Source organism: Zea mays, chromosome 5 (assembly GCF_902167145.1).
Source record: "Zea mays cultivar B73 chromosome 5, Zm-B73-REFERENCE-NAM-5.0, whole genome shotgun sequence".
In the NCBI taxonomy this organism is placed as follows: domain Eukaryota; kingdom Viridiplantae; phylum Streptophyta; class Magnoliopsida; order Poales; family Poaceae; genus Zea; species Zea mays.
In genome coordinates this window covers 3414276-3434762 of record NC_050100.1, presented here as the reverse complement: position 1 = coordinate 3434762, position 20487 = coordinate 3414276, and the positions used below count along the sequence as shown (strand labels likewise).

At 46.0% G+C, this 20487-nt stretch overlaps 2 protein-coding genes and 1 pseudogene across 4 annotated transcripts; 1 reads left to right on the top strand and 2 right to left on the bottom strand.

The window, feature by feature from the left end:
• Positions 1-111: 111 nt before the first annotated feature.
• LOC103627954 (E3 ubiquitin-protein ligase WAV3-like) lies at positions 112-2184 on the bottom strand (annotated as a pseudogene).
• Positions 2185-4727: 2543 nt separating this feature from the next.
• Positions 4728-6586, top strand: LOC100282128 (uncharacterized). Of its 3 annotated transcripts, NM_001412002.1 has the most exons (3): positions 4728-5053; positions 5259-5456; positions 5544-6521. In NM_001412002.1, exon 3 carries the CDS (start codon positions 5614-5616, stop codon positions 6346-6348), a length of 735 nt encoding a protein of 244 aa, NP_001398931.1. In that variant the 5' UTR covers positions 4728-5053; positions 5259-5456; positions 5544-5613; the 3' UTR covers positions 6349-6521. The 3 variants fall into 3 exon arrangements, with proteins under 3 accessions (NP_001398931.1, NP_001335996.1, NP_001148513.1); NM_001349067.2 differs by lacking the exon at positions 5259-5456; NM_001155041.2 differs by having other exon boundaries at positions 4937-5456; positions 5544-6586.
• A 2030-nt stretch (positions 6587-8616) lies between these two features.
• On the bottom strand, positions 8617-10210 carry LOC100384395 (putative phospholipase, patatin family protein). The gene is given in 2 exon segments (NM_001176937.1): positions 8617-8959; positions 9182-10210. A coding segment is annotated over 1 exon segment (537 nt). The 5' UTR covers positions 9721-10210; the 3' UTR covers positions 8617-8959; positions 9182-9183.
• Between the last annotated feature and the right edge of the window lie 10277 nt (positions 10211-20487).

Here is a 20487-nt window from a genome sequence, read left to right as displayed (position 1 = left end):
CTCCACTTTGGGTACTCATCTCGTTTCACTGGCGAAAGAAAATGGGAAAAAGAAGGCCAAAACAGAACACGTCTCAATTACAGACAGACACGAGGTCGACGATAGCTAGCTTCAGAAGCGCGCGTTCTCGAAGCCGTGCAGGTCGCTGACCCTGTTCATAGACTTGCGCATGATGGCCACCTTGGCCAGCTGCTGCGTCGCGCGCTACGCCGACGTCGGCGTCAGTGCCTCCCCTGCCCTGGCTGACCCGCGCGGGGTCCCCACGACCGTCGTCGTGTCCCCGTCTCTCCTCCTCCTGCCGCTCCTCGACGTCGGTGTCACTGCCTCCTCATGCTGATGCTGATGCTGGCTGTTGCCACGCCGCCACCGCATGTCGCTCAGCTCCGTGTCCAGGCTGCCCACCAGGTCCTGCTGCTGCTGCGTCGCCGGCGACTGCAGCACCAGCGCCCGCGCCGACGACAGCAGGTGGATCGTCGTCCCCAGGTCCTGCAGCTCCGCCAGCCGCCGCGACTCCGCCACCACGCGCGTCGCCACGAACAGGTCGTGCAGCCGCCGAGACGACGACGACGCCGACGGCGCCCGCTCACCATGGAGCGCGGGCAGCAGCAGAGGCTGCACCGCGCCGCGCACCGTCTCCTGCGACGCCGGGTTGTGGTACGTGCACCGCACCGTCAACGAGTGCGGGTGGCTGCCCAGCGGCGCCCGCACCTCCACCAGCAGTTCGCGCTCCTCCTCCGCGTACATAGAGATGGCAATGGGTACCCGAAACCCGAAACCCGATGGGTTTTTACCCCATTAGGGTACGGGTTTGGGCCAATTTTCATACCCATGGGTTTGTTAATGGGCATAAATCTGTACCCAGCGGGTTTATGGGTACGGGTTTGTTCCTATAGTACCCAAACCCGTGAACCCGTGGGTTTTTTAAACCCGACCAAACCTAGTGCATATTGTCATTTTATTTTATAAACGAACAACAAACTTGTTATTCCTTATTTACTTCATAATTTTTAACAATTGGTGAATGTATCAGTAATCGGTGAGAGTGTTGCTTGCTTGCTATTATAGTTTTTACTAGCGTTATATATGTGGTGGATGGATAACATAGTGCAAGGTCACTTAATTATACAACTTATTATTTGTATTTCATTCTCTCTACTAATAATTTTTATACCAAATCATGAACTCGTTGTTCATTACATAGATTTTGGATCATGATATCATTAATCATTACGATACTTATTGATTATGAGAAGATAATTATATTGGAGATGAAACCCGCGGGTAACCCATGGGTACCCGTTAACCCGATGGGTACGGGTTTGGGCAAAATCTCAAACCCGTCACGGGTACGGGTTTTTTAATGGGCATATATATTTTTCACGGGTACGGGTTTGGGACGGCAAAACCCAGCGGGTTTGTACCCGTTGCCATCTCTACGCGTACATCTCGCCCAGCCGCACGCTCACCCCTGCACCACCGGAGACTGCCACGGCCTGCTGCCCGGGCCCGCACGAGTACACCGCCGTGATCTCCCCCGTCAGGAACGCCAACTCCAGATGCACCTCTTGCATCACCACGCTCACCAGCCCGCCAAGGCACTTGGCGAACGCGTGATCCACGGGAGGCTCCTCCTCGCACTCGGACACAAGAGGAGGCGGGTCGCCGGGGCCGATGGGGATCTCCACATGGGTGAAGCGCGTTGCTGGGGCCACCGCTGGCCGCCCAAACTGCTTCCTTCACGAGTTTTCCGGCGATGCCGACTGCTGCTGCTGGGTGTCGGAGAGCAGCATGACGGTGGCCACCGGGTTGCGGTCCTGCCGGTCCTCGAGCATCTTGGTGGCCTTGCGGAGCGCGTCGCCCACGCACGCACTCTGCTGCCCCAGCGTTGCCGTGGCCGTGGTCGCGGTCGCGGCGACCACGCAGACGACAAGGCGGTCGACGATCTGCCGCGCGGACTTCGTCAAAGAAAGATGCAAAGCACTTATAGGTAAGATGGATTATCAAATAATATTATTTGACATTTAGGTTTTTTTGTTTCAGAATTTTTAGATGGTAGATTGCTAAACTTGGCTATTCCTATTAACCATTGTTTCCTCTGTAACAGAGTTCTCGAAGAAGGTTCCTTCGATTAAGCCATACCACATTATACTCGGTGATGTGAGAGACAAGCTTTACAATACACATGATCGGGCATGCCAATTGTTATCCAGTGGATATGCTGACATTCTTTAAGAATCTACTGTCACAAACATTGAGAAGGTCAACTATTGATCAAAGAACCTTTGAATTGCACCAGTTGAATAGTGTTTTTTTCTTAAGTTATATGCCTCACATTGAATTGTCTCATTCATTGATGTCATTCGATTATATGCATGTTATATTCCTATTGTACAATTCATTCAAAGTGTCTTCTCATTTTTCTACACTTCTAAATCTACTTGCTAACGAATTATGCATAAGTTATTTTCCTCTCACCGCACTCACAAATCCAAACCAATTTTCTATTGGTTCATGACTGATTAAATTAATAGTAATTAATGGAAGGGACTTTGACCAGGCTTAGGTCATTTGCTTTGTTTGTCGGTGGAGATCAAGAAAGCAGAACCAAATAAATCCTCCAATCCACCAGACCACCACCACCACCACCAGTGTATGGTAGAAATGCTAGGTCAACATATGATAGTGGCTCTAAGGACCACTCTTCAGCTGACAACTATGGTGCATTGGTATAATAGCTGGATATGAACATATGAGCTACATCGCTCATCAATGAAAGATGCAAAGCACTATATAGGTAAGATGGATTAGCAAATAATATTGTTTGACATTTAGGTTTTTATATTTTATATAATACACTATTAGGTGAGTGCATGTGCGTTGCAGGCCTGGGTTTCTCTTTGATATCATTACGGACGACTCGCGAATGTTGTCATCCATCTCATAATCGTATAACACATATGTATATATAAGTTATCGAGATATTATATGTTCCAGATGCAATGCATGAGCACTGACCTATCTTATATAATACACTAGGTGAGTGTCCGTGCGTCACAGGTCCAAGTTTCTCTTCGATGTCATCCCGGACAGCTCGCATATATGTCATCCTCTATCTCATAACTATATAACATATATGTGCATATATAAGTTATCGAGATATTATATGTCCCCGTTGCAACGCACGGGCACTGACCTAGTATATATATATATATATATACTCACAGCACTGGCGAAACTACATGAGTGTGTTTGGTTTGAGGAATGAAGTGATCTATCTTCTTCCCGCTCCTCACTTTTTTATTTGATTTGTGGAATAGAATGAGTTGATCCATCACCAGCTCATTCCTGATAAGCTAATAATTAGTATATATACGAGGAGTGAGTTGATTCCACCAAAATTGATTAAATGAACTTATGATGTATCACCTCATGAAGCATAAAGTGACTCCACAAACCAAACACACCACATGTATCCAGAGTATGCCATACTCTAAAACTAGCCTACAATAGCTTTGTTTATTGAATTTATGTTATCTTTTCTTAGCACATACAGTACTCATGAACTGTTGGAAGTCTTCAGTTGTTGGTCAGCAGTGACCGTTAAAAATAAAGGTTTAGTTTTTCTTTAAGCAAGAGAAGAAAAATTATATAAGTTGCAAACCTAATTTTAAATGTAAGAATCATCACGCTAGTTTTGCATTGAATACCAAACTGCAGCGCAGCATTTATTATTATTTATTTAATTTTGAGATGTATTTTACTGAACTATACATATTTTTGTTAAGACCATATACCCTATAGCAAAATTCTAGATCCACCGATTGCCGCTGACTCACAGTAGTAGTAAATAGTAGAATAACATGCACAACAATAAGTGGAAGGACCAATGCTTAGAGCAACGATGGCTCCGTTCACATGATACATCTCGCGTGTAAGTTTGATGTAGTCGATCGGAATTTGATGCAGTTTGATGTTCGCAGTGCAGTACTGTGAATAGCCACCAGGAAGAAGACAAACGGTTTCATGCGAACAACCACAAGAAAGAAGATGAACGCGCTCCCACGAACAAGTCGATGTCGATCAAGAAGTTGTGTTGTGCGCTCCCTGAAAATCTGATCGACTGCTGTCTCGAGCAGAATCTTTTACAACGACGATGGCTTTAGAGACCTGCTTACTCTGTATCTTGTGCGCGCAAGAACACAGAGCCGAGAAAGCACAACGCAACGTAGCAGTGGATAGCTCTGGTGATTTTACGTGTCATTGGATGAGAGGTAGCGCCTCTTTTTACAGGCACCAGAACCCCCTTTAGCTTATAGGTTAATGCCATAAAAGGACTATCAAATGACGGTTTGACCATCAAGAGACATATTACTGACCATGAAAAGACCATCAAAACAGTAACTCTCAACCATCAAAAGCATGAGTTACTAGTTATAAGGGCATGTACAATAAGTGTCTTAAGTTGTGCCTTAGATGTGTCTAGGGGGGTGAATGTAAAAAAACTAAAGACATGTATCTTGACGAAGACACAATGTCTTAGCTCTATATTCGAGACAGAAGACTAGCTGATTGGTCACTTTAATTTATTGAATGCTCTGATTGGTACAATAAATATGGTAAAACACATGTTTTAGACATGACCACGGTTGTGTTTTAGTTGTGTCTTGTATATAGAGTACCGTGCAGCAGTGTCTAGGTTATACATGCCCTAAAAGAGGGTCATCAAGATAAAAGGTCATCAAGAACCAATTAACTAATTGTAACTTTCACCGCTAATGTACCTTGTGGTTTATTTTATTAATTAGTCAATGGGTCTTAACCCAATTATTCAACACACGAAACGCCAAATGCCCGGTGCGCTGTCGTTTACTGGCCCACGTGCGCCAGCTCCTCCACCCAGATTTTGACAACGCCTTCCCAACTTGCTCGCTCCCGCAACGACAGCGCGCACTTGGATTCGGCGACCACCGGAGCGCGGAGGAGGCACAGGCGCCGATCTAAAGACGATGGCCGCCGCGGGCTCCTCGCCGTCCTTCTCCTCCTCGAGTAAGCGGTGCGTGCCCTGCTTCTTTCTTCAATTTTCCCCCGATCCATGGCTCGTGCGTGGGTTCCCTGCTCCTAGCTCCACTCCCCCGTCCATGGCTTGCATCTATGCTGCACAGCTCGGTTGCTGTTGCAGTTCAACCTACTTGTTACTCCAAAAAGAAGGCGGGCTTATCCAAGATATTGATCAAAATTTCCACCTTTTCGCGTCGAAGGGCGATGAATTGAAGGATCCACCCAGGCCAAGCACTGGTGCTCTGTGCTTATCTTTTAGCGAGCGAAGTGGTCATTTCCCCCTCTCTTCTTTATGGGAGGAAAATAGGAAATGGTGTGCCAAGTGTATCCTCAACCATTCTACTGTTCCAAACGTGCAGTATACATCGGCATACAGTCGATCCAGTTGCAACACCATAGTACGGTGCTGCTCCATCTCCATCCAGTAGCTGTGCCTGTGTTTTTGTCCTTCAGATTTGATCTTGCGTTTCTTGCCCCAAACACAGGCTGGAAGGGAAGGTGGCCCTCGTCACTGGTGGCGCCACCGGCATCGGTGAGGCCATCGTTCGCCTCTTCATGGAGCACGGCGCCAAGGTCTGCATCGCGGACATCCAGGATGAGGCTGGGCAGCAGCTGCGCGACGCCCTGGGAGGTGACGCGCAGGGCGCCATGTTCGTCCACTGCGACGTGACGTCGGAGGAGGACGTGAGCCGCGCCGTGGACGCTGCGGCGGAGCGGTTCGGCGCGCTGGACGTGATGGTGAACAACGCCGGCGTGACGGGCACCAAGGTGACGGACATCCGCAACGTGGACTTCGCGGAGGCGCGCAGGGTGCTCGACGTCAACGTGCACGGCGTGTTCCTGGGGATGAAGCACGCGGCGCGCGCTATGATCCCGCGGAAGCGGGGCTCCATCGTGTCGCTGGCCAGCGTGGCCAGCGCCATCGGCGGGACGGGCCCGCACGTCTACACGGCGTCCAAGCACGCCGTGGTCGGGCTCACCAAGAGCGTCGCCGCGGAGCTCGGCCGCCACGGGGTGCGCGTCAACTGCGTGTCCCCCTATGCCGTGCCCACGGCGCTGTCGATGCCGCACCTGCCCCAGGGCGCGCGCGCAGATGACGCGCTCAAGGACTTCCTGGCCTTTGTCGGCGGCGAGGCCAACCTCAAGGGCGTCGACGCCATGCCCGAGGACGTCGCCCAGGCGGTGCTCTACCTGGCCAGCGACGAGGCGAGGTACGTCAGCGCGGTCAACCTCATGGTGGACGGAGGCTTCACAGCCGTAAACAATAACCTCAGGGCGTTTGAGGATTAGTTGAGGCATTTATGCCAGCTCTGGGATTGGGAGGGAGTATTACCGCTATTTCTTCTGCTGTTGTGACAAGTGTGTGCAAGACTAATAAACCGCAGCATGTTCATGTAGCCAACAGATGATTGAACATTCCAAGTATCATTGCTGAATTCACGCATATAGTTGCTCTTCAAATAGATCAAGTACAATTTCGTCCTACAGCGTTGCTGCTGTGGCTATATAATGACCTTCCAAAATCAAGAAGAATCTAATCACCAGCTCGAGGTTGATGCGAAGCTACAAAAGCATCATTATCAAGTGAGCAGGAGCTTTCGGCCAATTCAGTTACACTAGCCCGTAGGGCATCCCTTTTCTTTTCACAATGTTAAGTAGGATACCGTTACTAGTGCTCTCAGGCTGCAGCAAATCCCCTTCGCAAACAGCCATGCTCGTGGGAGTAGAAGCCTGACTGGCTCTGGTGTTGGCAGTGTTGCATGCCTCAGTCTCAGAATTTTCTGTGCATCTACCTGGCATAGTAACACTTGAGCTATTGTTCGGCGGTGGATCGCTTGGGAAGGTAGGCTCTGACCAAATACCTGCAGCATTACCCTCCACAGTGCATGCCCTAGTTAATTCCGTGTCGATCTCAAGGTTATGAATGAAACTGATGAACTTGTCAGCAGATGATGTCCTCATTAGAGGCCCACCACTCCTGGTCCAGGAATTAAGGTCGATGGTTTCTGATTCACTCTTACTTCCATCATAAGAATTGCGCTGAGCATGGTGAGCAAGTGTTGGTGTGCTAACAATCTCTTCCGAGAGAGATTCTGAAGAATTCTCTCGACTGATGCAGCTCCATGATGGTATCCTCCTTGGAGTTTTGAGCCGAACATAGTTAGAATGGACCTGCGAAGCAGCCGCTGTCATTTCCATGCTTCTTTTTAGCCTCCGTTTGTGGTTTAAAACTGCTATGGATTCATCCAATACAAGTTCAATGGCACAGTTTGCTCTGATTGCAGAGAGCTTCTCCCATGTGCACCTGCGGCCTTGGTTGGCAGCCATTTGGAGTTCAGCGTATGTTGGATTCTGAATGATCTTCAAATACTGAAAGTTGGAGGGATGTGAGGGGAAATTCTTGAGCTCAAGCTGTTTGTATTTCACCTAAATAACCGACTCAGAACTCAGAATAATACCTGAGCTACTGTTGCTGGCATAACCATGGTGACATCACCCTCTCCCAGTCCTGAGCAAACAATTTTGCAAGCCCTCCCATTGGAAGACCAATCTCTAGGATTTGGTTACATCGATACTTAACCTCCATCTCAGCAAGACGAGCAAGCTACACATATCAGATCAAAGTTATGCCTGGTAAACTGATTTTGAAAGATAACAAACACATTGTTCAAGAAATGTATAAAACCAGCAGCATTAAACAACATGCACAAATGTTTTCAACATAAATACAGAGCACTGCTTGGATATCCGCAACAAATTATTCTCACTAAGTCCTATCATATTCATAGCACTGAATAAACTCTTCAATCCCACTAGATACTACATGCATATGCAGGAGGTGATAACCATCAATAGTCTAACGGCATGTGCGGAGTTGTTGAAGACAAACCACTACTGGAGAAAATAAAACAACTATTTGCAACATGAACTATGGGCCTGCATTTTAAGTTCAACCACAATCATAGGCTATGAGACTAACATAATTAAAGGTCCCTAGTCCCTACTCAAAATATTGTCACAGACATACCTTTCCAGCAAAGCGCCCTCCGCAGACTCTAACAAGTTCTTTCATTCGGAGTAGTGGAGAAATGTGAGGATTAGTTTGGCTCACAATGAAATGGTTTACATTAAACAACTCCTTGAGTCTGATCATGGGCAAATCCATTTCCAAGCTCCCATCTCTCCACCGGCGCTTCGATGCTCCAGGACCTTGTTCCGGATCTGTGGCAAAGGGTGCATGGAAGGGAACTATGTTGCCGAATCTATCCTTTGCCATCAGTTCTTGAGCTTCAAAAAGTCCAGGAAATGCACAAGAGGCAGTTACTGCACTCCAAATAACAACGTGCGGTGACGTCGGGTAGTTGAGGCAGCGGGGTGGCTCATTTTTCCTAGGAGAGCAAACGGTGATCCCAAGGACACGGCCAGTCATGTCATAAGCCTCTTGAAATGTTAAGTTACTCGTGAGATCCCTCAGAAGCCTTTGCATCTGGCTAATGTCATGCAGTGCGCCGTAAGTGGTGACACGCCTCATCACTGCAAAAAATCCACCGATCCCATCAAAGAACTGCAAGGTCTGTGATGAGTCTGTGAAGAAGCTCTCAATCTCAGGCCATGTTCGAGTAGCAACAATCGAACATATAATAGAACCAACGCTTGATCCTGCTATAATCCGAGGCAGAAGCTTATGCTCGACCAATGTTTTCACTACACCTACACCTACATGGAAAGACCCTAGTGAAGCACCCCCACTCAAGAGCAGCGCTGTCCTCCCAAAGGCATGTCAGGTCTCCTGGACAAAGGCAAGCTTCTCTTCCAATAGTATCTCGTCGGTGTCAGATTCGCACACCATTCTTAGTTGAGTAGAAACCTCTTCAATGTATTCCTTTATAAGCTTAGGAACCTGCACTGCGACAGATCAGCCGTGTTACTGGTATGATGGTGATGCTGAATTCAGAGTTTCAGTGATCTTTGGCCATGCTGAATTTCTTGTTGTAAGAAACTAAGTAAGAGGTCATTTTGTATTCTCAAGGCCATCAACAATTACAAAACATCAGCAAACAAATATATTACTACGAATCAGAGTGAGTGAATTAGTAGAACCTACAGTTACTTTGTCAATTACCTCTAGCCTGCCCTTGTGAAGTTCAGGGTTGCACATGTTCCCCAAGTTCCTAACAAGATCGCCACGCATGCAGAATACCACGTCCCGGAGCGACCCGTCCTCCCTCCGTCTCCGGATCTCCTCAAGCCTGTCCCTGATGAGCTCCTCGTCGTAGAAATCCGCCTCACCTGCTCAGACATCCTGTCGAGCACCTTGGCGGCGCGCGCCCAGACCTCGTACGTACCGGCACGCAGCATGGCTTTCTCGTACTGCCTGCGCCGGCGCGCGAGCGCCGCCCGCGACCGCGCGCCGGAGAGCTTCCGCAAGAAGAGGGCGAAGAGGACGACCATGAGGAGGACGCCGTGGGTGTTCCTGAGGTGCAGCCAGGACGCCGCCACCGGCAGCGCCGCGCCGCGCACGCGCGAGATGGCGGCGTACGCGCACGCCCGCAGGCGCCACAGCGAGCTGAAGAGGAGCACGCGGAGCGCCACCCCGCGGCCCAGCAGCGTCGACGGCCCGATCCTGAAGGAGCCGACGCTCGCTTCCCCGGACTCGTCCATTGGTAGATGGAGCTAGCGATCTTTGTGAGCTTGATCAGCAGCAGAAGGGAAAAAAAACCCTCAAAACCCAAATTGGTTTGAGCTCTTCAGCACCGACATCAATAGAGGAAACGGTAAGAAATCCCCAATTCGCATCAATCAAGTCATCGCCGCCGAAGGCCTTCAGCTACTCAAATCCGAGCTAAAAGAATCGAAATTGAGTAGCGCAGGGTACCGGATAAAGAAAACGCGAGCTAAACCAACCAGTCAGTCGCGCGCCTCCGATGTCTGCCTCGACTCGGCACACAACGCATGAAGAAGATGTGACGCGTGCCGTGGGAGATATGAAGCCCCCGAAAAAACTGGAAATGAAGAAAATGGGAAGAGGTGTAGTAGATAAGCACAAGACTCAGATTATCTTGGCCGAATCAATCGATCAGAGATCGTGTAGAACTGTGATGTTAGAATGAGACAAAAAAAGGAAAACCCTCAGCGTGGAAGGAAGGTGAGGCGAGGAGTGGACGCAATGATAAAACCATGGCGCCGCGAGGATACGGCGGCGTCAGACTGGGCGGGCAATAATGGCTGCGCGAGAAGGGGAGAAACGGATCGCTCCTCGCCTTTTCTAGTTCCAGAAGAGGACGACGATGAAACGGGAGGAGGTTGCTGCTGTTTGGTTCCGTTCCTGGCTTTTGCGGGAACAAGTCGTCGCAATCGCAACTCGCAAAGGGCGAGACCGTTTGTGTGTACGGACACTCGTCCGTTTCGCGACGGAGCACACGAAACTCAACTCACACACAGTATTACCATCCATAGTTCCATACATAGTCCACTACAGAGACTGTGTCAAAAGATGTTTGGTTTCTATGGACATCTATTTTTTAGTTTTTAAATTAATAAATATATAGACTGAAGCTTTATATTTAGCAATTTAAAGATTAAAATAGAATAAAATGAATGACTAAAAAATAGTCTCTAGAAATCAAACACACTAAGATTTTGTTTGGTTGCTCTAGTATTGATTTAATCTATGTACGTTGAGATGGATTAAGGTGTAAATTAGTTTAAATTACATTCCAATTCAAATCAATACATGTGGATTGAGCTCAATACTAGAGTAAACAAACTAGGCCTAAAAAGAACACCTTAAGAGCAACTCCAATCCAAATCAATACATGTGGATTGAGCTCAATACTAGAGTAAACAAACTAGGCCTAAAAAGAACACCTTAAGAGCAACTCAGTAAGGTTGATAGACCATGTCCTAAATAAATTACGAAGTTAAAGTTATAGATTTAGATAAATAGTTTTATTTATTATTTAGATTAAAAGTATTTTAAATATCTATAGTCGACCCAAATCCTCTACTGGTCTTGGTCTATATATCTATCTCTACTTTATTATTATAAAGCACTAGACATCGTGTGTCGCGTGAAGTTAATGTACCTATTCCTTATCTTACGTGTAACCAACCATACAATTATCGTGAGCGTTTTATTCTCAAACTGTTATATATTAACACCAATTAGGTTGATAGTTTCTGTATATTATATAAGTATATTATGTTTTAATAAGTCGTAAAAATACGTGTTCTATTGACTATGTGGATATGCCAACGACCAAGGTTCAAAACCCAACCAACCCTATTTGTACATACATTTTTTACTTGTCTTTACCTTCACATATCGGGAAGGGTCTCGAACCACTGTAGTCAGTTTTGTGTATTTATTGTGGTCAGAAATTTTATTAAATATTTATGTGTCGTCGTATCAAGCATTATACTGTACTAAGGCTATATTCAAACGATTACTTCTAAATTTTATCTCCTATATCCTACTTTACTCCAACGATAACACTATCTCTCCCTCTATTTCACTTCAATCCATAAGGTTGTCTCCAGCAACAACCCCTAAATTCCATCCTCTAAACGAATATTTTATGTCATTTACAACACGTTTTGAAAAATTTCATCCTCTATGTCTTCATCGTCTCCAGCAACGTCTCCTAAAAATCATCATCTATATCTCATCCTCTTTAATATACCAACTCAATTAACCATTCCTAAAAAAATAAACAAAGGTTTGGCTTCAACACGACATTATCAAGTAATAGACCTGAATTAGCAATTCCTAAGATTTTGAACAAATAAAACAAGAACGATCGTTTTACTAGGCGGCATTTCATCAAACATGTGTCCTGTGTCGTCCTCAAAGAGTGAAGTAGGCGGCCTAGATCACCGCTGGTGAGCTGGCTACTCATGTCCGCGACCTAGATCACCGCTGGTGAGCTGGCTGCTCATGCCTGCGACGCGGCGCCACATCCAAGGTCGTCGTCGAGAACGTCGACTCCATGTGCGTGGTCTACGTTGGGGTCGTCCACATCACCGCATTCGCCAGCTTTTCCACTTGTGCATCGTTGTGGTCTTGCTGCCGCGCTCCGAGGAGATCGATGCAGCACGCGCATAGCTATCTTCACCTCTTCGTCGTCGTAGTTGAAAGGGAATTAGGCTTACACCTAGTCCCTAATTAATTTTGGTGGTTGAATTGTCCAACACAAACATTTAGACTAACTAAGTTTGCCCAAGTGTATAGATTACACAGGTGTAAAAGGTTCACACTCAGCCAATAAAAAGACCAAGTTTTGGATTCAACAAAGGAGCAAAGTGGGAACCGAAGGCCCTCTGGTCTGGGAGCACCGGACTGTCCGGTGTACACCGGACAGTGTCCGGTGCACCACCGGACAGTGTCCGGTGCACCAGAGGACTCCAACTCGAACTCGCCACCTTCGGGAATTTCCAGAGGCACTCGCGCTATAATTCACCGGACTGTCCGGTGTACACCGGACAGTGTCCGGTGCGCCAGGGAAGAGCGGCCTCCGGAACTCGCCAGCTTCGGGAAACGCCAACGGCTAGTCCGCTATAATTCACCGGACTGTCCGGTGTGCACCGGACTGTCCGGTGTGCACCGGACTGTCCGGTGCGACTCCGGAGCAACGGCTATCTCCGCGCCAACGGCTACCTGCTGTGCAATAAATGCGCGCGCAGCGCGCGCAGAAGTCAGGCGCGCCCATACTGGCACACCGGACAAGGAACAGTGCATGTCCGGTGTGCACCGGACACCCAGGCGGGCCCACAAGTCAGAAGCTCCAACGGTCAGAATCCAACGGCAGTGATGACGTGGCAGGGGGCACCGGACTGTCCGGTGTGCACCGGACTGTCCGGTGCGCCATCGAGCAGACAGCCTCCCAACGGCCACATTTGGTGGTTGGGGCTATAAATACCCCAACCACCCCACCATTCATTGCATCCAAGTTTTCCACTTCCCAACTACTACAAGAGCTCTAGCATTCAATTCTAGACACACCAAAGAGATCAAATCCTCTCCAAATTCCACACAACGCCATAGTGATTAGTGAGAGAGATTTGCTTGTGTTCTTTCGAGCTCTTGCGCTTGGATTGCTTTCTTCCTTCTTGATTCTTTCATTGCGATCAAACTCACTTGTAATTGAGGCAAGAGACACCAAACTTGTGGTGGTCCTTGTGGGAACTTTGTGTTCCAAGTGATTGAGAAGAGAAAGCTCACTCGATCCGTGGATCGTTTGAGAGAGGGAAGGGTTAAAAGAGACCCGGCCTTTGTGGCCTCCTCAACGGGGAGTAGGTTTGCAAGAACCGAACCTCGGTAAAACAAATCCGTGTGTCTCACTTGTTTATTCGCTTGCGATTTGTTTTGCGCCCTCTCTCGCGGACTCGTTTCTTTATTACTAACGCTAACCCGGCTTGTAGTTGTGTTTATATTTGTAAATTTCAGTTTCGCCCTATTCACCCCCCCTCTAGGTGACTTTCAATTGGTATCAGAGCCCGGTGCTTCATTAGAGCCTAACCGCTCGAAGTGATGTCGGGAGATCACGCCAAGAAGGAGATGGAGACCGGCGAAAAGCCCACTACAAGCCACGGGAGCACTTCATCGGAAGAGTCCCGCACCAAGAGGAGGGAAAAGAAGAAGAGCTCCTCCAACAAAGGGAAGGAGAAGAAATCTTCTTCTCACCACAAAGAGAAGAAGGAAAAATCTTCTTCCCACAAGTCGCATCGGAAAGGTGACAAGCAAAAGAGGATGAGGAAGGTGGTCTACTACGAGACCGACACTTCATCAACATCGACCTCCGACTCCGATGCGCCCTCCGTAACTTCTAAACGCCAAGAGCGTAAGAAGTTTAGTAAGATCCCCTTACACTACTCTCGTACATCTAGACATACTCCATTACTTTCCGTTCCATTAGGCAAACCGCCAACTTTTGACGGTGAAGATTATGCTAGGTGGAGTGATTTAATGAAATTTCATCTAACCTCACTCCACAAAAGTATATGGAATGTTGTTGAGTTTGGAGCACATGTACCATCCATAGGGGATAAGGATTATGATGAGGATGAGGTGGCCCAAATCGAGCACTTCAACTCTCAAGCGACAACGATACTCCTCGCCTCTTTAAGTAGGGAGGAGTATAACAAAGTGCAAGGGTTGAAGAGCGCCAAAGAGGTTTGGGATGTGCTCAAAACCGCACACGAGGGAGACGAGCTCACCAAGATCACCAAGCGGGAAACGATCGAGGGGGAGCTCGGTCGGTTCCGGCTTCGCAAAGGGGAGGAGCCACAACACATGTACAACCGGCTCAAGACCTTGGTGAACCAAGTGCGCAACCTCGGGAGCGTAAAGTGGGACGACCACGAAATGGTTAAGGTTATTCTAAGATCTCTTATTTTCCTTAACCCTACTCAAGTTCAATTAATTCGTGGTAATCCAAGATATACTAAAATGACCCCCGAGGAAGTAATCGGGCATTTTGTAAGTTTTGAGTGCATGATCGAAGGCTCGAGGAAGATCAACGAGCTTGATGATCCATCTACATCCGAAGCTCAACCCGTCGCATTCAAGGCGGCGGAAGACAAGAAGGAGGAGTCTACACCAAGTCGACAACCAATAGACGCCTCCAAGCTCGACAATGAGGAAATGGCGCTCGTCATCAAGAGCTTCCGCCAAATCCTCAAGCAAAGGAGAGGGAAAGACTACAAGTCCCGCTCCAAGAAAGTTTGCTACAAATGTGGTAAGCCCGGTCATTTTATTGCTAAATGTCCATTATCAAGTGATAGTGACAGGGGCGACGACAAGAAAGGGAGAAGAAAGGAGAAGAAGAGATACTACAAGAAGAAGGGCGGCGATGCCCATGTTTGTCGGGAGTGGGACTCCGACGAAAGCTCAAGCGACTCCTCCGACGACGAGGACGCCGCCAACATCGCCGTCACCAAGGGACTTCTCTTCCCCAACGTCGGCCACAAGTGCCTCATGGCAAAGGACGGCAAAAAGAAGAAGGTAAAATCAAGATCCTCCACTAAATATGAAACCTCTAGTGATGAAAATGCTAATGATGAGGAGGATAACTTGCGCACTCTTTTTGCCAATCTTAACATGGAACAAAAGGAAAAATTAAATGAATTAATTAGTGCTATTCATGAAAAGGATGACCTTTTGGATTCCCAAGAGGATTGTCTAATTAAAGAAAACAAGAAACATGTTAAGGTTAAAAATGCTTATGCTCTAGAAGTGGAAAAATGTGAAAAATTATCTAGTGAGCTAAGCACTTGCCGTGAGATGATTGACAACCTTAGGAATGAAAATGCTAGTTTAAATGCTAAGGTTGATTCACATGTTTGCAATGTTTCAATTCTCAATCCTAAAGATAATAATGATGATTTGCTTGCTAGGATTGAAGAATTAAACATTTCTCTTGCTAGCCTTAGAGTAGAAAATGAAAATTTAATTGCTAAGGCTAAAGAACTAGATGTTTGCAATGCTACCATTTCCAATCTTAGAGATAAAAATGATATTCTTCATGCTAAGATTGTTGAACTTAATTCTTGCAAACCCTCTACATCTATTGTTGAACATGTATCTATTTGTACTAGATGTAGAGATGTTGATATTAATGCTATTCATGATCATATGGCCTTAATTAAACAACAAAATGATCATATAGCAAAACTAGATGCTAAAATTGCCGAGCACAACTTAGAAAATGAAAAATTTAAATTTGCTCGTAGCATGCTTTATAGTGGGAGACGCCCGGGCATCAAGGATGGCATTGGCTTCCAAAGGAGAGACAATGTCAAACTTAGTGCCCCTCCTAAAAGATTATCTAATTTTGTTAAGGGCAAGGCTCCCATGCCTCAAGATAACGAGGGTTACATTTTGTACTCTGCCGGTTATCCTGAGAGCAAAATTAGGAGAATTCATTCTAGGAAGTCTCACTCTGGCCCTAATCATGCTTTTATGTATAATGGTGAGACATCTAGTTCTAGGCAACCAACTCATGCTAAGTTGCCTAAGAAAACTCCTAGTGCATCAAATGAACATAGTCTTTCATTTAAAACTTTTGATGCATCTTATGTGCTGACTAACAAATCCGGCAAGGTAGTTGCCAAATATGTTGGGGGCAAGCACAAGGGGTCAAAGACTTGTGTTTGGGTACCCAAAGTTCTTGTGTCTAATGCCAAAGGACCCAAAACCATTTGGGTACCTAAAGTCAAGAACTAAACTTGTTTTGTAGGTTTATGCATCCGGGGGCTCAAGTTGGATACTCGACAGCGGGTGCACGAACCACATGACTGGGGAGAAAAAGATGTTCTCCTCATATGAGAAAAACCAAGATCCCCAAAGAGCGATCACATTCGGGGATGGAAATCAAGGTTTGGTCAAAGGATTGGGTAAAATTGCTATATCTCCTGACCATTCCATTTCAAATGTTTTTCTTGTAGATTCTTTAGATTACAATTTGCTTTCTGTTTCCCAATTATGTCAAATGGGCTACAACTGTCTTTTTACTGATATTGGTGTCACTGTCTTTAGAAGAAGTGATGATTCAATAGCATTTAAGGGAGTGTTAGAGGGTCAGCTATACTTGGTAGATTTTGATAGAGCTGAACTCGACACTTGCTTAATTGCTAAGACTAACATGGGTTGGCTCTGGCACCGCCGACTTGCTCATGTTGGGATGAAGAATCTTCATAAGCTTCTAAAGGGAGAACACATTTTAGGACTAACAAATGTTCATTTTGAGAAAGACAGGATTTGTAGCGCATGCCAAGCAGGAAAGCAAGTTAGCACTCATCATCCGCATAAGAACATAATGACGACCGACAGGCCACTGGAGCTCCTACACATGGATCTATTCGGCCCGATCGCTTACATAAGCATCGGCGGGAGTAAGTACTGTCTAGTTATTGTGGATGATTATTCTCGCTTCACTTGGGTGTTGTTTTTACAGGAAAAATCTCAAACCCAAGAAACCTTAAAGGGATTCTTGAGACGGGCTCAAAATGAGTTCGACTTAAGGATCAAGAAAATAAGAAGCGACAACGGGACGGAGTTCAAGAACTCTCAAATTGAAGGCTTCCTTGAGGAGGAGGGCATCAAGCATGAGTTCTCTTCTCCCTACACGCCACAACAAAATAGTGTAGTGGAGAGGAAGAATAGAACTCTATTGGATATGGCAAGGACCATGCTTGATGAGTACAAGACTTCAGATCGGTTTTGGGCCGAGGCGGTCAACACCGCCTGCTACGCCATCAACCGGTTATATCTACACCAAATCCTCAAGAAGACATCATATGAACTCCTAACCGGTAAAAAGCCCAATATTTCATATTTTAGAGTCTTTGGTAGCAAATGTTTTATTCTTGTTAAAAGAGGTAGAAAATCTAAATTTGCTCCTAAGACTGTAGAAGGCTTTTTACTAGGATATGATTCAAACACAAGGGCATATAGAGTCTTTAACAAGTCCTCTGGACTAGTTGAAGTTTCTTGTGACGTTGTGTTTGATGAGACTAACGGCTCTCAAGTAGAGCAAGTTGATCTTGATGAGACAGGTATTGAAGAGGCTCCGTGCATCGCTCTAAGGAACATGTCCATTGGGGATGTGTGTCCTAAGGAATCCGAAGAGCCTCCAAATGCACAAGATCAACCATCCTCCTCCAAGCAAGCATCTCCACCGACTCAAAATGAGGATGAAGCTCAAGTTGATGAAGTAGAAGATCAAGCAAATGAGCCACCTCAAGATGATGGCATTGATCAAGGGGGAGATGCAAATGAGGAAGACAAGGAGGATGAAGAGCAAAGACCGCCACACCCAAGAGTCCACCAAGCAATTCAACGAGATCACCCCGTCGACACCATCATCGGCGACACTCATAAGGGGGTAACTACTAGATCTCGTGTTGCACATTTTTGTGAACATTACTCGTTTGTTTCCTCTATTGAGCCACACAGGGTAGAGGAAGCACTCCTATATTCGGATTGGGTGGTGGCGATGCAAGAGGAGCTCAACAACTTCACTAGGAATGAGGTATGGCATTTAGTTCCACGTCCTAACCAAAATGTTGTAGGAACCAAATGGGTCTTCCGCAACAAGCAAGATGAGCATGGTGTGGTGACAAGGAACAAAGCTCGACTTGTGGCCAAGGGATACTCCCAAGTCGAAGGTTTGGATTTCGGTGAAACCTATGCACCCATAGCTAGGCTTGAGTCAATTCGCATATTATTGGCCTATGCTACTTACCATGGCTTTAAGCTTTATCAAATGGACGTGAAAAGTGCCTTCCTCAATGGACCGATCAAGGAAGAGGTCTATGTTGAGCAACCTCCCGGCTTTGAAGACAGTGAGTACCCTAATCATGTCTATAAGCTCTCTAAGGCGCTTTATGGGCTTAAGCAAGCCCCAAGAGCATGGTATGAATGCCTTAGAGATTTTCTTATTGCTAATGGCTTCAAAGTCGGAAAGGCCGATCCTACACTCTTTACCAAAACACTTGAGAATGATTTGTTTGTATGCCAAATTTATGTTGATGATATCATATTTGGGTCTACTAACGAGTCTACATGTGAAGAGTTTAGTAGGATCATGACACAGAAGTTCAAGATGTCTATGATGGGGGAGTTGAAGTATTTTCTAGGATTCCAAGTCAAACAACTCTAAGAGGGCACCTTCATCAGCCAAATGAAATACACTCAAGACATTCTAACCAAGTTTGGGATGAAGGATGCCAAGCCCATCAAGACACCCATGGGAACCAATGGGCATCTCGACCTCGACACGGGAGGTAAGTCCGTGGATCAAAAGGTATACCGGTCAATGATAGGTTCATTGCTTTATCTTTGTGCATCTCGACCGGATATTATGCTTTCCGTATGCATGTGTGCAAGATTCCAAGCCGACCCTAAGGAAGCTCACCTTACGACCGTGAAACGAATCTTGAGATATTTGGCTTATACTCCTAAGTATGGGCTTTGGTATCCTAGGGGATCCACATTTGATTTGATTGGATATTCGGATGCCGATTGGGCGGGGTGCAAAATCAATAGGAAGAGCACATCGGGGACTTGCCAGTTCTTGGGAAGATCCTTGGTGTCTTGGGCTTCAAAGAAGCAAAATTCGGTCGCCCTTTCCACCGCCGAAGCCGAGTATATTGCTGCAGGCCATTGTTGCGCGCAATTGCTTTGGATGAGGCAAACCCTGCGGGACTACGGTTACAAATTAACCAAAGTCCCCTTGCTATGTGATAATGAGAGTGCAATCAAAATGGCCGACAATCCCGTCGAGCATAGCCGCACTAAGCACATAGCCATTCGATATCATTTTCTTAGGGATCACCAACAAAAGAGAGATATCGAGATTTCTTACATTAATACTAAAGATCAATTAGCCGATATCTTTACCAAGCCTCTTGATGAACAATCTTTTAACAAACTTAGGCATGAGCTCAATATTCTTGATTCTAGGAACTTCTTTTGCTAGATTGCACACATAGCTCATTTATATACCTTTGATCATATCTCTTTCATATACTATGACTAATGTGTTTTCAAGTCTATTTCAAACCAAGTCATAGGTGTACAAGCAAAAGGACTTCGTCTTTGGTATAATCTTAACTCATTTATTTATGACCAAAGAGGAAGATACCACTTCGAGGGCTCTAATGATTCCGTTTTTGGCGATTCATGCCAAAGGGGGAGAAAGTAAGAGCCCAAAGCAAAAGGACCGCACCACCACCAATTTCAAAAACTTAAGTGTTGAATATTTTCAATTGGTATCCTATTGTGTTCAAAAGGGGGAGAAAATAGTATTTCAAAATGATATATCAAAACCCTCTTGAACACTAAGAGGAGAATCTCTTTTAGGGGGTTTTTGTTTAGTCAAAGGAAAAGCATTTGAAACAGGGGGGGAAAGTTTCAAATCTTGAAAATGCTTCTCAAAATCTTATTCATTTACCTTTGATTTTTTGCAAAAGAACTTTGAAAAGGATTTACAAAATGATTTGCAAAAACAAAACATGTGGTGCAAGCGTGGTCCAAAATGTTATATAAGAAAGAAACAATCCATGCATATCTTGTAAGCACTCATATTGGCTCAATTCCAAGCAACCTTTACACTTACATTATGCAAACTAGTTCAAATATGCACTTCTATATTTGCTTTGGTTTGTGTTGGCATCAATCACCAAAAAGGGGGAGATTGAAAGGGAATTAGGCTTACACCTAGTCCCTAATTAATTTTGGTGGTTGAATTGCCCAACACAAACATTTGGACTAACTAAGTTTGCCCAAGTGTATAGATTACACAGGTGTAAAAGGTTCACACTCAGCCAATAAAAAGACCAAGTTTTGGATTCAACAAAGGAGCAAAGTGGGAACCGAAGGCCCTCTGGTCTGGGAGCACCGGACTGTCCGGTGCACCACCGGACAGT

Excerpts from the sequence above, each read along its gene's own strand:
- LOC100282128 (NM_001349067.2), top strand. The coding sequence starts at position 5,007 with ATGGCCGCCGCGGGCTCCTCGCCGTCCTTCTCCTCCTCGAGTAAGCG. Across the intron at positions 5,054-5,543 it reads TTCTCCTCCTCGAGTAAGCG|GCTGGAAGGGAAGGTGGCCC; the intron begins GTGCGTGCCCTG and ends CCCCAAACACAG.